Source organism: Anoplophora glabripennis, unplaced genomic scaffold (genome assembly GCF_000390285.2).
Source record: "Anoplophora glabripennis isolate ALB-LARVAE unplaced genomic scaffold, Agla_2.0 scaffold287, whole genome shotgun sequence".
Classification (NCBI taxonomy): Eukaryota; Metazoa; Arthropoda; class Insecta; order Coleoptera; family Cerambycidae; genus Anoplophora; species Anoplophora glabripennis.
Genome location: NW_019416441.1, coordinates 315,547 through 333,104, shown reverse-complemented (window position 1 = coordinate 333,104; position 17,558 = coordinate 315,547). Strand labels below are relative to the sequence as shown.

Here is a 17,558-nt window from a genome sequence, read left to right as displayed (position 1 = left end):
TTATTATTACTTTTTTGCGTTTTGAACATGTTTTTGAACTGTAATTACAATTTTTTTTATTTCACCAAAAAGTATGTCAAAACGAAAAAAATTATTACCGGCAGAACTCTGTGCGATGATTTTTTTTAAGTAGAATTTTTTTTGAAAAAAAAAAGTGTTTCAGGGCGAAAAAAATGGATATCTCAGAAACTTCTTGATTTTTTAACTAAAAAAATTTGAGGTTATTTAAGACAGAGAAAGGTATACTTTCACCAAGTTTCGTCAAAATTAAATTATATTTGCGGAAATGATAAATAAAAAGCGAAAAATCAGAAAAAAACCTGTTTTTTGCATTTTTCTCGGACATTTTCAGGTTATTTTAAAAAATTACCTCTACAAAAGTTGTAGATTTTTGCATAATCTACAACTTTTGTATTGGATACTTTTTTGTTTGACGTCAAATTTCGCCAGAAATGCCAATGATACAATTTTTAATAAGTTTTCAACCCCCCAAATCAACCCTCCGCCACCCTTGCTCACGCATTTATTTTTTTTCTTTTATTATAAGCCCCTTTACCATTTCCACTTATGAAAGTCCAGGTAACAATTTTCTTTTTTTTCCTCTAAATGAGTTATTTTGATCGGTCTATTCCTTCGCCCGTTTGTTTCGTCTTTAGGTTTAATTTATTATGGACCAGAAGGCTGCAAATTTTGCAGACAGAACCGCGAATTTGATTTTGGAAATGATATCCTTGTGCTCTTGCAGAACCAGTATGGGACATGTCGAGTACACAAAAAATTTCGTTGCCTTAATATAATCGATGAACAACATTTCAATAGCTCCAAAACGTCGTCAGGGGTTACAGGACATAGAAGTGCAATGTTATAATACAGTAATATTGTCATTTCATGTATTCTCAAACACCTCTACAAAATAATATTCAATAAAAGTTAATGTATAAGCCCTCGTCCTTACATAGCGTTGACGGGCGTTACTTAACGACCCTCCTGCAACTTTAACGGACACCGAATTACCTCTCGTCGCATCCAGATCAACAATTACGCTACCATAACAAAGGTACCGGCGGTACCTAGCCCAAGGCAGTGAGTAACATCATTTTTTTTTTATTATATTGCTTAGCAAAAGTAACGACCCCAATACTTAATATTATCCATTAAAATTTTGTTGTAGTTAGACCCTCCAACAGCACACCAATTATCGTTCGGAAAATGTTAGCAACATCAATATATCGAAAGGTACGGCTTGCGGTTTACATGTCGCCGAAGATTCCGGCGAAGGTCTTCCTGAGGTTCTTCATGGTGTCCTCCGTGTCTTCGGGTACGGCCTGGGATTGGCTGCCCTGTCTCTGGAAAGGCCTGGGTGGGGGATCTGGAAGACGGCCCGTGCTCGGGGCGCTGCTGACGGTGCTGGACTGGGAAGCTGGAAAAAACATCGGGTTGGTTACACGAATACTTGATGTTTATTTGAAAGCAAAAGATTTACAGTGCCGTAAAATCACGTTACTTTACCCTTTTGGGGGTTCTTTCATACGTTTTTGGGACTGTTGAATCCGGTGCCGCTTGACGAAGTTAGCCCATGTTCAAGGTTATTTGAAGGTCAACACCTATTTTATTTCATGGTCTCCGGATTCTAAGAAAGCGAGATAATTTTACGTTCAGATGCGTCGTTGAGATATTTTTTCATTTTCTAGGTCATTTGAATATCAAATTCCTCTCTCGAATCTCTCGGGTATAGAAAATTAAATTTTAAATTGAGTTTCTTGTTCTTTAAACTCGATCCAAAATGGCGAACATGGTTAAAAAAAATCGCAATGTTGCAAAAAACGGTTTTTCTAAAATAACTAAAAAAATATAGCACCGATTGAAAAATTTTAAATGAGAAAGTTGTAGGTTTTAAAAAGATCTATCGACTGAATTTTTGTAAGTATTGATCGCTTTGTTACTTTTCGAGATATATCGAAAAAACCGTTACAAATCTTCTCTTTTCTCTTCTTTTATAACTCGTTTACATTTACGTGCCCATATTTGCCATTTACTGCAAGCATAGCCCGCGGCAAGCCAAAAAAGTACGTTTTTGAAAAATTTAAAAATATTAATTATTTTTCGAGATAATATCGATTTTTTTTTAAAAGGCGCTCTCGAAAATTGGCTAGATCTTCTCAGTGGATAGCCCTACAGTAACGATTTTCGGTTTATTTTCTTCGTAAAGAGTTATATTATCACGCTGTTAAAAAATGTTGACGATTTTATAAATTTTAAGGGTAAAAAAATGACTGAAAAAGTTGCACTTTTTTTTGGGTATGTTTTTTTCAAATAACTATTTCAATTTTTATTTTATGAAAATGACTTTTAAAGAAAGAAACTGCTGACAGTTTTTCACGAATTAAAAAAAAATGTTTTTCTACGACCTTCTGGAGCCGAGTTAATTATTTTATTTAAAAAAAAAATGAAGACGCAATTAACATTGTACAGCGCTGCGCTTGATGGAGGTTAATATTGAATACTTATATTTTCAAAAAAAAAAATAGGATATGTTTACTTGATTTTTAGTATTATTATTAATTGAGTAACTGAAGCGTGCAAGCGCTGAATGCGTCAGCTGGACCGAACGGAGAAGTAGGGGGAAGCGGCGCGCGCTCGCTCTGAAAACTGATGACGTGCAGTCTAAATAGCTCGCGCTTGCAAAATCTTTGATATCTCGGCTTCTGGACTACATACAAAAATCCTTTTGTACTTAATCTGGGGTAGTTAAACACGAATATTATAGTCATTTTCGCTTTAGAAGCAAAATAGTCCCGTAAATGTTTAGTTACCAACCTGAGAAGTTCGAGAGGGGAATTGACCTTCAATTGACCTTGAAAGTGAAAAATAACTCAACCGCGTCTCTAAACGTAAAATTTCTCGTTCTTTCAGAACCCGGTACAAAAATTCATATTCTAAATTCATATTAGATTTCAAAAGTCATAAACAATAAACATTAAAACGATTTTATTATTTCATTGTTCGCATAATACAGTTGTTGGAAGCTGTCTGAAATTTATTTGATATTCTCCAAAATACAATTGATGCGTGATGCTGTTACATTTTTATGTCCAGATTTTGCAAATTTATACATATAATATCTGGAATGGAAATAAAATGCGAATAATCTACATTTCCCATTTTGAAACCAAATGGTTTGTCGAAAAATTAATTTAAATTATTTCAACGAGGCTTTCATGTTATTGAAAACACAGAGGGAGTAGAATATTGATTTTGTAAATGAAATGACCAATGACCATTTAAAATATTCAAATTAAAAGCAGAATCTACACTGTTACTGTACAAATGGAGAGGAATTAATCATATGTCATAACAAATTAAATTAAATTATGCAAATTGTATTTTAGATTATCTGTAACTATTTAGTTCTGGGCACTTTTTGGTATTATTTTTTATTTAAATGGACATTTTGTCATACTGAAAATATAATCAAGGGGTTGATTTTATAAATTTAGTTTTGCCTAATTATACACTAAGAAAGTATTTCTTTAAAAAGTCATCGACAACTACCACGGAACCACAAATTCAGCCAACAGTTTTATTAAATAATTCTTATTACTTCATTGATGTCCCTCCTATCAAATTTCTGATTTAACAGTAGAATTTGTCTTGAAAATAGCACAGTGTTTCTTTCTTATGCACAGCCAAGAAAAACAACTTGTAATTTTTTTGCTAAAAGTTGGTACAATTCTGTTACACGTTAAATTAACTGAAAAATACTACTGGATCTTAATATGGTAAGACACTTCATGACACGATGTGTTGGACAGCAATGGAGGAAATGTTGAGCATATGCCATACAAATCAAAATATTTACTTAATTTCATTTATTTCTTTTGTCTTCATTTATTACTGTTCGAGTTTTCTGTTTTAAATTTTATTTTGTCAGCATAACAATTGCGCTCACCTTGGCTGTCGCGTCTGCCAACGTTGCCTAAGGATGGATGGTCAGAAGCACTTGGGGGAGGGGTATCAGTGGAGTGCGTGAGGCTAGTCAAGCTTCCCAATATGCCTCTAGGTCCTACGGGAGGTGGTGGGGGTTCTTCGCTTGGAGGTGTCCTAGGTCTGCAGATGGCTTGCATTCTGGCTGACACTAGGTCGGCAATGTGCCTTCTATCTTCTTCTTGGGAGTCTCCCAGAAGCGTAAGGGCGCTGTCGTTCACCTGAAACAGTCGTTTGTATTTTATTTTCATAAGGGGGGTGTTATCATTAAGTGGATCCAAGGAAACACCTATTATTTCAAATAACTTTCACACGAAGACATTCGAGAGAATGAATACATTAATATAATTATAGAAAACTTATAACTGTGAGAAAAAAAAATTGTTCGTTCCTTAACATAATATACATTCTTACATAAAAATTAACAAACATTCTATTTAATTATTGCAACGTAAAGATGTAGATATTGGAATGAAGAAACCATAACTTGTTCCTGCTTCATTATGAGCATTTATTGTTAGTGATTTTTGTTCTTTAGCTTTAAAATAGTTGCAAAATTTTTCAATTCATATGTCGTCAACATCATGTTTTTCTAGAGCATGTTCAAACATTCTTATGGCAGCTAATGTCCAAAAATGATTTCTAATTGCAACAAAATTGAAAACCGACACAATTTCAACACCCTGTATCTCGAAACCAAAGTTTTGCTTAAAACCATTTGTTCTACTACCCATTTGAAGAAAAACAAATTAGCTACACACAGCCACAGTTTCTTGCAATCAAAATAAGCAGATTTAACCACTTTCATCCTGAGTTGCTTCGTTTATCCGCTAGAGAGCATCAATGTTGATAAAAATAATTGTTTTATCTGGTAAGCTCCAGATAAGGGAGTACTGGAGTTCCATATACATATTTATACTGATTTTACATAAAAGTACAGAATAATCTTCTGAAGCAATACTATTTCTCAGAACTGTTACGTTATTTCAGAACATTTTGATGTGGTGTCAACAAAAAGTAGTGTTAGACTGAAATTATTATTTTTACATTTACCGTCCTTGAGATGAATTGCTTAATATGTGGGTTAATAGTGCCGTTTCTTTCGCTCAGTTCATCATTTTAGAGATATTTTTAGATGACGATGGCATTGGACGCTATACATTTAATTAACTGTCATGGTATATCACGCAAAAATAACGAGAATCCCACAGTAACCTTAATACAGAGGCATCGCTACGGTCTGGTATTAATCGCTCGATTTACCAGGACAAGTGCGGTGGTAGCACATGGTTTGGAACATGTTGAAATTGTACGTTTTTGTGCGATCATCATTCTGCTCATGAAAGTGGAACTTTACTTAGTTAGCATAGATATTAGTTATCGTGACTTTGTAGGCGAAAAAAATGTTTCGTACAGGGTGACTTTGAAAGTCTTACTTTATTTTTATCCATCGGCAGACTGTTATTTGGAAATATGTATTACCTTCCATGTACTAAAGTCGCAAAAAAACGATTCTATCATCATAATTTATTTTACTGTACTATTTTATTTGAGTATTTGGTAAATTGCATATTTAGTTGGTAATAGTAAAATACAGGGTGATTCACAAAGATGACCAAAAATGAAACGTCCTAGATAAAAGCTTTATACGAAAGACTCCCTTTAAAATTCACCAAAAAATACGAGGTTTAATTTTTGGTCACCCTTTGTGAATCACCCTGTATAGAGTCATCATGACTGATTACAAGCCACGTGATCAGTAATTTTGTTTGGATCAGTAGTTTTATGTCCTTGGCGTTGGCAAATACATATTATATTTCGGTAAAATTAAAACAATAAGACCAACATTACATTAAAACACAACATTCTGTTACACCAACTGTGATTGGTATAATTTTTCACGAGATTCCATTCAACCAATCAGGGATCGCATTATTTTGAGCATACACAACAACGGTTTATATATTTATATCGATGACGCTAAGGTCTCTAAGATTTAGTGATTTTTAGTTGACAAGTCGTGCAATGATGGGCCGCCTAACGATCACGTGGTTTATAATCATTTATACCTACCTCTATTATGTATTCTCTACCATCCTTCCCCACAACAACTTCTAGAGCACATATATCCAAGCCCCCGAACAAATCTGAAACCTCGTCTACCCAGGTCTTGTACCTATCAGGCATGGAAATTTGCTCTAGCATGGCTGAACCCATGTTGGTCTTCCAACAACCTAAAATCGAAGATGAGGATTGGAAACAGTCTTCTAATGTATTATTCTTGTTTATATTTAGCAAAATGTTGATATTTTTCCAACATTTAAGTAGTGTATTTATTTTTATGGTTACATAGGATGTTGATAATTAAATCGGCACTATTGCTATCTTCGTTATAATTACAGGTAAAATAAAAAAATAGTTGTTTATGATACAAGTGTTAAATAGGCGAGCGGTTCACCCTTATATAAAGGCATGAACCGACTAAATTTTTAAAACAAAAACCTACAGCATGAAACTTTTTTTATTTTATAAAGTGTATTTTTCTGATAATTTACATATTTTTTTTATATTTTTCGGCGTGATCAGTCAATTGTTATAAACAAAAAAGAAGTAAAAAAAATACTTGCCGAATGGCTTTGAGCTTTTTATTGTGAAATGGACCAAAATAAACACTTTTTGTTCTTTGACAAAAATTCTAAAAATGCTTCGTTTTCGATATATTTACAATTTAATGTGAAAAAAGTGACGAAATCGACACATTTTCGGATTTTTTTTCTCAAAAACTACTGAACAGATTTTAATTCTAAAAAAAGCATGATAATTGGCAGATTTTCTACTTTAAGATATATTTTTTTGGTATGGGTCAATTATTTTATTGAAGGTCTAATCCGAGTAAAAAAGTCTTTTAAAGAAAATTATGATAACACTTCAAATTTAAATTTTCTTTTTACAATATCTTGGATTAGATTACATTTACAATAAACATTATTATGATTTTTTTGATATTTAAGATCATTTTGTTTGGTTTTGCAGCCAGAGTAAGGTTTTTGCAAGTAATTAGTAAAATTTAAATATTCGATTTTTGGTTTTATAAATGGCTAAAATTGACTTGAAAGTTATACCAAAACTAAACTAAATAAGCTTTTTAAATCGTAAAATTAACCTAATAATAATAATTGACCTAGCGGTCTCGAAAAATAAAAAAGTTATTGGATAATTTATTGTATAGGATAATTATTTTATTTTTATTTTACAAAAATATTAAGAGCAATAAAATTATAGTAATTTCTTTTTATTTAATTTTTAAATAAGTTTTTCGTAATTTTCGACAAGTTCTTGAATTGAAATAAGTTTTTCATCATCAATTTCGGACGGAACATTTTGACATTCATTTGAGCACGCACAGATTGCACAGCATTCCAGGGTTCGATGACAAACAGTTACAATTTTTCGTAGAACATTTTCCACTACATGAACAAAAATATTTTTGAAGCATATCTAACGCAGTGTCTCCTTGTAACTGTTTGTCATCGAACCTGGAATACTGTGCAGTCTGTGGGTGCTCAGATGAATGTCAGAATGTTCCATTCGAAATTGATGATGAAACGCTTATTTGTCGAAAATAACGAAAAACTTTTTTTTTTGTTTATAACAATTGACTGACCACGCCAAAAAATATAAAAAATATATGTAAATTATCAGAAAAATACACTTTATAAAATAAAAAAAAGTTTCATGCTGTAGGTTTTTGTTTTAAAAATTTAGTCGGTTACCTTCATTTAGAAGCATCTTTTTAGGGGGTGAACCGCCTATAAAAGTGACATATTATTCTGTGAGTGGGGAATATCGCGGAATAAGCGTAGCGAGTAGAGCAACCCCACGACAAAATAAGATCACTTTCAACAAATGTATCATAAAATATTTTTTGTAAAACTGTTGTTAAAAAAAATGTCGTCTGTGGGTTCGCACTCCCGATCTGTCGCGTCTACTAGTCGAACACATTGACAAGAAAATGTGCCCTCTGGTTTAGGTAGTGGAATCCAATTTCTCCATTTAACTATTCATTTTAATGTAAATACTAATGAACAGTAACTGTCTATTGCTGATTTTTCTATTTTATATCACTGAAATTGGATTTTAGTCGCAAAAACTGCAACTATTGGACAAAGTTTAACTTTGAATGAAAAAAACTAGCGTGACAAATTGACATTAACGCAAAGAGGTTACTGAATCTGTCATTCTTGTTAACGTGAAATTCAATTTGGTCAATCCTGGGGTATTTTCTTACCAGAAATTGATTTCCTCATGAACGCCTTGTAGTTGGCGCCGATCTTCTGGACGTGGATGTCGTATTTCGAGTCCACGTAAGACTCAACGGTGCAATACGTGTTAGCTACGGCGACAACGCTGGCCATGTCCTGGAAGTCGTTTATGTTGTCCACTTTCACTTTCCCCAGTCCTCCGTGAGCGTGACCTATTTTTATGACTACTGGAAATCTTGCAGCCGTCATCTGAAAAAAAAAATAAGAATTTTGGTTAGAAAATGGTCAAGGGAAGAACCTCAGTGGGTAAATCCGCGGTTTCTGATATAGGAATTGACACTAAAAAAGTTAAAATAACGCAACAGCCACTGCTATTTCAAATATGGCCAAAAATGGGGTTGAAGCTTTTCTTATATTTGGATGTGAAACATCATAGGGAGATGATTGAAATCATGAGAAAGACTATACATTACCGAAATATAACACAAGATAAAACGAACACAGAAAATAGCTACTCAAACTAACCTACAATGGTTTATAATAACTGTATTTTTAATGTTACTAACAATTATAATAAATTATTTTATATTAATATTAATTTATTTATCGTACGAATTATTTTATGTAACAAATTTTTATACCTATTATTAAAACATTACTAGCAGCTAATAAAGAAAAGTTACTAATTTTATTTTTCCAAAAAAGGGAGAAGGAAAGGGTATGTAGAACGATAATACCAAAAAAGTACCTCTGTACCATTTGTGCTACTGCTTTTTTCTATAAAATTTAATTTACGATTGCTTTAAATTAGTGGCATTATTTACAACGTTTTTTCGAACTTTAAATACATACAAATGTTTTTTTATGAATTCAGAAACAATACTGTTTTCTTGAGTACCTACATAAAATATGCTACTATGTTTGGTGTACAAAGTATTACTGTGTTTGCAATTTGGCATAAGTAATCAGTTCACGTCTCGAGCAGCATTTAGATAGAACTTATCTTCATTACTCACTGATTCAATCTTATATTTTATCAAAGTCTTCATCAAGATCGTGGGTGGGCATTATTAAATAGTATGTACCCACTAATTTAATAATTTATGACCACTACGTTTACTTTGTTGTAATGTTAATGCTTTAAAAACAGAAATAGCTGTGATAAAACTATCCTTATTTTACATCGCATACATATTTTTTTTTGGACAAGTTGTGAATCACCTTGTATATTTCGCAGAGACATTATGATTCAACAAAAGCAGCATGAATGGCGTAAATTGAGCTGGCAGGATCAAATTTAAAAGAGGCGAAAAGGAGAAAAAGGTTATTTGCAAAACGTGACTTAATATGATGCGGCTGCCTTTTGAACTTATAAGGAAAAGTATGTAAATTGCTCATATCTGGATGATACTATGTCCAGTATACTATGTAGTTTACATAAAAATTAAATAAGTATATACATGGTGTAAATATTAAACTACTTACATATATCTTAGGGAAGCTATGCAAAATAATAATAATAAGAAACCGTAATCTTATTTAATATTGTGTATTGTCAAATTAAGCTTATTTTTTGAAAATATTAAGTTTTAATAATGGATTATGCATATTCAAATGCTGAAATGGCCAATATGGTTTACATTTATGGCCTTGCGGATGGAAATGGTACTGAGGCTAGGCGAATTTATATGGAGAGATTTCCCAATCATCCAAGAATGTTTAGAAATGTTTTTCGACCTCTTTCGGAGTCAGGCTCATTTCAGAAAGGTTCAATTCCTGGAAAACCTTTGCGTGTTGGAACGCCTGAGTTGGAAGAAGCTATTCTACACGAAATTGAATAAGACCCAAATACTAGTATTAGGGAGATCGCTGTAAATCTTAATGTGAATCATACATTAATTTGGTCCGTTCTGAAGCATCAACAGTTATACTCGTATCACATACAAAGGGTTCAAGCCTTACTGCCACAAGACTATCCTACTCGCCTACAATTGTGCCACTGGATTTTGCAAAAAATTGAACAAAATGTTGACTTTACCGTTGGCATATTGTTTACCGGTGAAGTTAATATTTCCAGAGATGCTATAATGAACTTCAACAATAAACACGTTTGGTCTGATGAAAACCCTCATGCCATAATGGAATCTCGGTTTCAACATCAGCTTTCTTTGAATGTATGGGTGGGTACTATTGGAAATTTTCTTGTTTGGCCTTACTTTTTACCAAAAACTTTTACCCGTGCCTTCTACAGACATTTTCTTGAAAACGTTTTACCTATACTACTTGACGATGTTCCCTATGCGCTAAGAGAAAGAATGTGGTTTATACACGACGGGGCTTCCCCACATTTTAGTTTGACTGCTCGTGAATTTTTAAATGAAAGATTCAGTAATAACGTGATTGGATGAGGCACTCAAGAACCAGGTCAACCTTGGCCACCCAGATTACCCGATATGAACCCTATTTATTTTCTTATTTTGGGATATCCCAAGACATTGTTTTACAAGGTTCACATTGAATACGAAGAATACTTACGTCAACAAATTATAGCTGGCTGTGATGCGATAAGAGCTACTCCTGGAATGTTTGCACGCGGTCGAGTTGCAATTTCAAGATTTGACGCATGTATTTTGGCTGAAAGCGTCCATTACTAACACGTGTTATAATAAATCACAGTAAAGTAATTCCGTTGTTAAGTATTTTGTTATTATTTTAAGTCATGTAATGAGTATAGTGAAAATGCACTTGATTAAATAAATCAATTTTGTTGTTAATCGATTTGGAATACAAAAAAGCGTAAAGAAACAAAAAGTGACGATAATACAACGGCGCATAATTATGACGACCACCTATTTTATTTGTAATATTGTACAGGGTTATATATTCTTTTGGCAAATAATGATCGATGACACCTCCGCCACTGGTAAGTTTCTAAAGCTGGCTGGAATCATATCTACTGTAATAGGTACTAAATATGAACGGTGAATTTGGTTAAATTATCTCAAGCAGTTTAGAAATTAAAAATTAAAAACTGATTTTTTTTTTCATTTTTGATACGTTGGCGTTGTAGCTGGACAATGGCTGTCATATGACCCCACATTCATATAACGAAAATCCCTTATTTCTGGCCACATAACTTAAGAAATACCCTGTAAGTATTTGATTTATTACGACAATTCACAAACATCTTAAGAACGGAAATTGAAGTCCCGTTTCATCTAACAAAGTACTACAATATTCATATAGATGTCGCTACAGGAAATACGTTTATAGTNTTCGAGTCCACGTAAGACTCAACGGTGCAATACGTGTTAGCTACGGCGACAACGCTGGCCATGTCCTGGAAGTCGTTTATGTTGTCCACTTTCACTTTCCCCAGTCCTCCGTGAGCGTGACCTATTTTTATGACTACTGGAAATCTTGCAGCCGTCATCTGAAAAAAAAAATAAGAATTTTGGTTAGAAAATGGTCAAGGGAAGAACCTCAGTGGGTAAATCCGCGGTTTCTGATATAGGAATTGACACTAAAAAAGTTAAAATAACGCAACAGCCACTGCTATTTCAAATATGGCCAAAAATGGGGTTGAAGCTTTTCTTATATTTGGATGTGAAACATCATAGGGAGATGATTGAAATCATGAGAAAGACTATACATTACCGAAATATAACACAAGATAAAACGAACACAGAAAATAGCTACTCAAACTAACCTACAATGGTTTATAATAACTGTATTTTTAATGTTACTAACAATTATAATAAATTATTTTATATTAATATTAATTTATTTATCGTACGAATTATTTTATGTAACAAATTTTTATACCTATTATTAAAACATTACTAGCAGCTAATAAAGAAAAGTTACTAATTTTATTTTTCCAAAAAAGGGAGAAGGAAAGGGTATGTAGAACGATAATACCAAAAAAGTACCTCTGTACCATTTGTGCTACTGCTTTTTTCTATAAAATTTAATTTACGATTGCTTTAAATTAGTGGCATTATTTACAACGTTTTTTCGAACTTTAAATACATACAAATGTTTTTTTATGAATTCAGAAACAATACTGTTTTCTTGAGTACCTACATAAAATATGCTACTATGTTTGGTGTACAAAGTATTACTGTGTTTGCAATTTGGCATAAGTAATCAGTTCACGTCTCGAGCAGCATTTAGATAGAACTTATCTTCATTACTCACTGATTCAATCTTATATTTTATCAAAGTCTTCATCAAGATCGTGGGTGGGCATTATTAAATAGTATGTACCCACTAATTTAATAATTTATGACCACTACGTTTACTTTGTTGTAATGTTAATGCTTTAAAAACAGAAATAGCTGTGATAAAACTATCCTTATTTTACATCGCATACATATTTTTTTTTGGACAAGTTGTGAATCACCTTGTATATTTCGCAGAGACATTATGATTCAACAAAAGCAGCATGAATGGCGTAAATTGAGCTGGCAGGATCAAATTTAAAAGAGGCGAAAAGGAGAAAAAGGTTATTTGCAAAACGTGACTTAATATGATGCGGCTGCCTTTTGAACTTATAAGGAAAAGTATGTAAATTGCTCATATCTGGATGATACTATGTCCAGTATACTATGTAGTTTACATAAAAATTAAATAAGTATATACATGGTGTAAATATTAAACTACTTACATATATCTTAGGGAAGCTATGCAAAATAATAATAATAAGAAACCGTAATCTTATTTAATATTGTGTATTGTCAAATTAAGCTTATTTTTTGAAAATATTAAGTTTTAATAATGGATTATGCATATTCAAATGCTGAAATGGCCAATATGGTTTACATTTATGGCCTTGCGGATGGAAATGGTACTGAGGCTAGGCGAATTTATATGGAGAGATTTCCCAATCATCCAAGAATGTTTAGAAATGTTTTTCGACCTCTTTCGGAGTCAGGCTCATTTCAGAAAGGTTCAATTCCTGGAAAACCTTTGCGTGTTGGAACGCCTGAGTTGGAAGAAGCTATTCTACACGAAATTGAATAAGACCCAAATACTAGTATTAGGGAGATCGCTGTAAATCTTAATGTGAATCATACATTAATTTGGTCCGTTCTGAAGCATCAACAGTTATACTCGTATCACATACAAAGGGTTCAAGCCTTACTGCCACAAGACTATCCTACTCGCCTACAATTGTGCCACTGGATTTTGCAAAAAATTGAACAAAATGTTGACTTTACCGTTGGCATATTGTTTACCGGTGAAGTTAATATTTCCAGAGATGCTATAATGAACTTCAACAATAAACACGTTTGGTCTGATGAAAACCCTCATGCCATAATGGAATCTCGGTTTCAACATCAGCTTTCTTTGAATGTATGGGTGGGTACTATTGGAAATTTTCTTGTTTGGCCTTACTTTTTACCAAAAACTTTTACCCGTGCCTTCTACAGACATTTTCTTGAAAACGTTTTACCTATACTACTTGCCGATGTTCCCTATGCGCTAAGAGAAAGAATGTGGTTTATGCACGACGGGGCTTCCCCACATTTTAGTTTGACTGCTCGTGAATTTTTAAATGAAAGATTCAGTAATAACGTGATTGGATGAGGCACTCAAGAACCAGGTCAACCTTGGCCACCCAGATTACCCAATATGAACCCTATTTATTTTCTTATTTTGGGATATCCCAAGACATTGTTTTACAAGGTTCACATTGAATACGAAGAATACTTACGTCAACAAATTATAGCTGGCTGTGATGCGATAAGGGCTACTCCTGGAATGTTTGCACGCGGTCGAGTTGCAATTTCAAGATCTGACGCATGTATTTTGGCTGAAAGCGGCCATTACTAACACGTGTTATAATAAATCACAGTAAAGTAATTCCGTTGTTAAGTATTTTGTTATTATTTTAAGTCATGTAATGAGTATAGTAAAAATGCACTTGATTAAATAAATCAATTTTGTTGTTAATCGATTTGGAATACAAAAAAGCGTAAAGAAACAAAAAGTGACGATAATACAACGGCGCATAATTATGACGACCACCTATTTTATTTGTAATATTGTACAGGGTTATATATTCTTTTGGCAAATAATGATCGATGACACCTCCGCCACTGGTAAGTTTCTAAAGCTGGCTGGAATCATATCTACTGTAATAGGTACTAAATATGAACGGTGAATTTGGTTAAATTATCTCAAGCAGTTTAGAAATTAAAAATTAAAAACTGATTTTTTTTTTCATTTTTGATACGTTGGCGTTGTAGCTGGACAATGGCTGTCATATGACCCCACATTCATATAACGAAAATCCCTTATTTCTGGCCACATAACTTAAGAAATACCCTGTAAGTATTTGATTTATTACGACAATTCACAAACATCTTAAGAACGGAAATTGAAGTCCCGTTTCATCTAACAAAGTACTACAATATTCATATAGATGTCGCTACAGGAAATACGTTTACAGTAAAAATAGTACGATTATTTCATTCATTCAAATTCCGGCAAAACACACCTAAAAAAAACGAGAAAATGCCAGGTGCACGCACACGTGCACGATAATGAGTTGTCCGGCCTATACGTCCATCCCACTCTCTTGCTATCTCATAATTGCATATGAAAAGAGAAGGGTAATAAAATAATAAAAACTCCAATTTGCGGCCGCCGGTTTTTTGTTCTGAAAATATTTCTATTTTCTATCTTCTACATATTATTATGTACATATTTACAAAAAAGGAGGATGGCAAGTGGTTGTACAAATTTATAATATTTGCAGCCAACTAAAAGTTTTATTTCATATTATTTTCTACATTTTAGTACTTATATGGATTCGGACCAGAGTAGGTGCGAATGTAATTATTTCTTGTATGGATCTTTGAGCTGTTATCTTTTATTGTTGCGTTGTGGCTGCGAAATATTTTATTTGTGGAGTTTACTATTTTTTATATGAAGGAAAAAACATTAACAGAGTAAGTATTACAATTTGCTAGGCATAGTTGTACTTAGTACTAAATTCAAGTAAATAATAGATATTAAAATAAATATGTAGGTATTGTATTTGATTATTTGAAAATAAAAATTACATATGCGACAATGGACTTTCCGCTTACTTAGCCGTAATATAAATATGACATATTGTCGTTGCAATGCACATACAGGCTGTTCCAATAGTGTGACAAAGTTTATAATTATTTTCAGTTATAGTTGTATAGGGCAAAATCTTCAGGCCAAAAACAAGATTTTCTGAACGTTTAATTCGGTCTGAAAATAATGAATAATGGAAATAATAATAAAATGTGAATCCGAGCAAGTAACTTTTTTCGTATCACTACTACAGGCAGTTATACTAAACTTTATCGCACTATTGTGGCACCCTATATATGACTAGATATATCATTATGGTAAATCAAAAGCATAATAGGTAAAAATGTATAATTATCTATGTTTATAACAAATATTATCTGGTAAAATTCTTTTCTTACTTTCAGATACGGAACCGGAAGAAGTCTATATGTTATTTCGTAATATACCTATAGTGGTGAAAACAACCCACTCTATGTAGAACAAATTAAGAAATATGAAGAATTATGGAAAAAATCAATGGCAACAAATTTGGAACAATTTTATAAAAATTGTATACTACCAGAAATAATATACAAAAATATTCCACAGGGAAAAAGATGTATGGATCCAGAATATATTATAGAAACTCAAATTAATAAAAAGAAATAATTTTATTTTATGAATTTTTAAATTTTTTCCTGTTCTACTGTACCTATTCTATTTATTTCTTTATTACTTTCATTTATTTACATATTTATTAAACTACACTGTTCCACAGAATTTCTGTTTATATTGGAGGTATTAAAGTACCTATAAGACAACTATTTTTTCAATTGAAGTGAACTGAATTACCTATTTCTCATAAAAAAAATTTAGACTCAAATCGTCCTTTTGTACATAATTCTTTACACATTTTTTGGACAAAATAAGTATATCGTACATATTTTTTATATTTTCTCATTATTATGTATATTCACAATTAAAATTCTATTTATATTAATATGCAAATTTTTTTTATCAAGAATTACTTAATATTAATTATTAAAAATATAATATTTTCCATTTCTGTTTATACCAAAGTAAGCCGCTTTATTCACAAATCGTAATTATAACGTAACTTTCCGTTATGAACAACTTTTCTTATTAACATTTTTTTTATATTATCAAAAACAAAAGCAGTTTATTCTTCAACGTTATTAATTTTGTTAAATTTCTGATCACCCTGTATATATATTTATTACAGTTTTTCATGACAAACGTATTCAATTAAAAAGCAAAATATTTTTTGTCACGAATTACTTTTTCTAGTAGAATAGAAAATAAAAATGTTTTCCCTCTTATCCACTAACCGTAGATACTAATATAGGTATATTAATTATAAATTATGGTTTTAAATAAACTAAAAATTGTTTATATTTCATATTTTCTAAAATTATATAATAGTATGGACTTGCACTGTTACTTATATACTTTTATACAAAAATATATCTAAAATGATCATGACATTCTTTAAATATTTACGTATCAATTAACAGAAACCATGACTACCAATTCAGAATCAGGTTATACCAAATTAACCACATACAACAGCTGTTCGTTAAAAATAACCCGAGTCCATTCATAAATAAATTTTTACTAGTGCGACATCTATTACAAATCAAGCGAATTAAAAGTCGGAGATAATGCTATTCATGAATGAATATTTTTTAATAATTTTATTCCAATATAACTTTTTAAATAATAAAGTGATGAACAAACTATGAAATAAAGTCTAATCAGTTTATTTATTTAAAGACAACTATATAAAAAATTGCATAATTCTATAATACTATGAAGAAATAATCGTTTCTTTGTAAAAGTCCAAAAAACCTTCATATTTAGAAATTAATTTCTCACGAATTATTTACCTATCCCAATTAATGTTTGCTTTACTGTCTTCATTTATACTTTGCCAAATGTGATATGAAATTTTACTACTTTCTTCCATTGCTTTAAAAAGATATATTGGAATAAAAAAAGGGCTGTTTTCTACCATTTTTCGGTATAATTTAGGCAACCAGAAATGCATCAGTTTCCATCCTTAATGTATCTGTTCTAATATTTCGCTAGTTTACAAGTATCTTTTCAAATACATATTTATCAATATTTGCTCTAAAGTCGATATAATAATGTTTTTTAAGTAATGAAACTTTTATAAGCTTCACATTAAATTTTACCTTTGCAATATTCTGTTTTAATGAAAGAATAATTCCAAATATT

The 17,558-nt window shown here is 31.9% G+C and overlaps 1 protein-coding gene across 1 annotated transcript in view; it reads right to left on the bottom strand.

Annotated features, from left to right (window-relative positions):
- Positions 1-1,250: 1,250 nt before the first annotated feature.
- The window catches only part of LOC108905128 (synapsin-like), a 30,110-nt gene continuing 13,802 nt past the window's right edge, over positions 1,251-17,558 (bottom strand). Inside the window, exons 2-7 of the mRNA XM_023454564.1 lie at positions 11,555-11,679; positions 10,527-10,542; positions 8,273-8,495; positions 6,058-6,218; positions 3,950-4,205; positions 1,251-1,420 (exon numbers count right to left, since the gene is read on the bottom strand). Coding sequence (XP_023310332.1) covers positions 1,251-1,420; positions 3,950-4,205; positions 6,058-6,218; positions 8,273-8,495; positions 10,527-10,542; positions 11,555-11,679 — 951 coding nt within the window. The remainder of the gene's footprint in view (positions 1,421-3,949; positions 4,206-6,057; positions 6,219-8,272; positions 8,496-10,526; positions 10,543-11,554; positions 11,680-17,558) is intronic.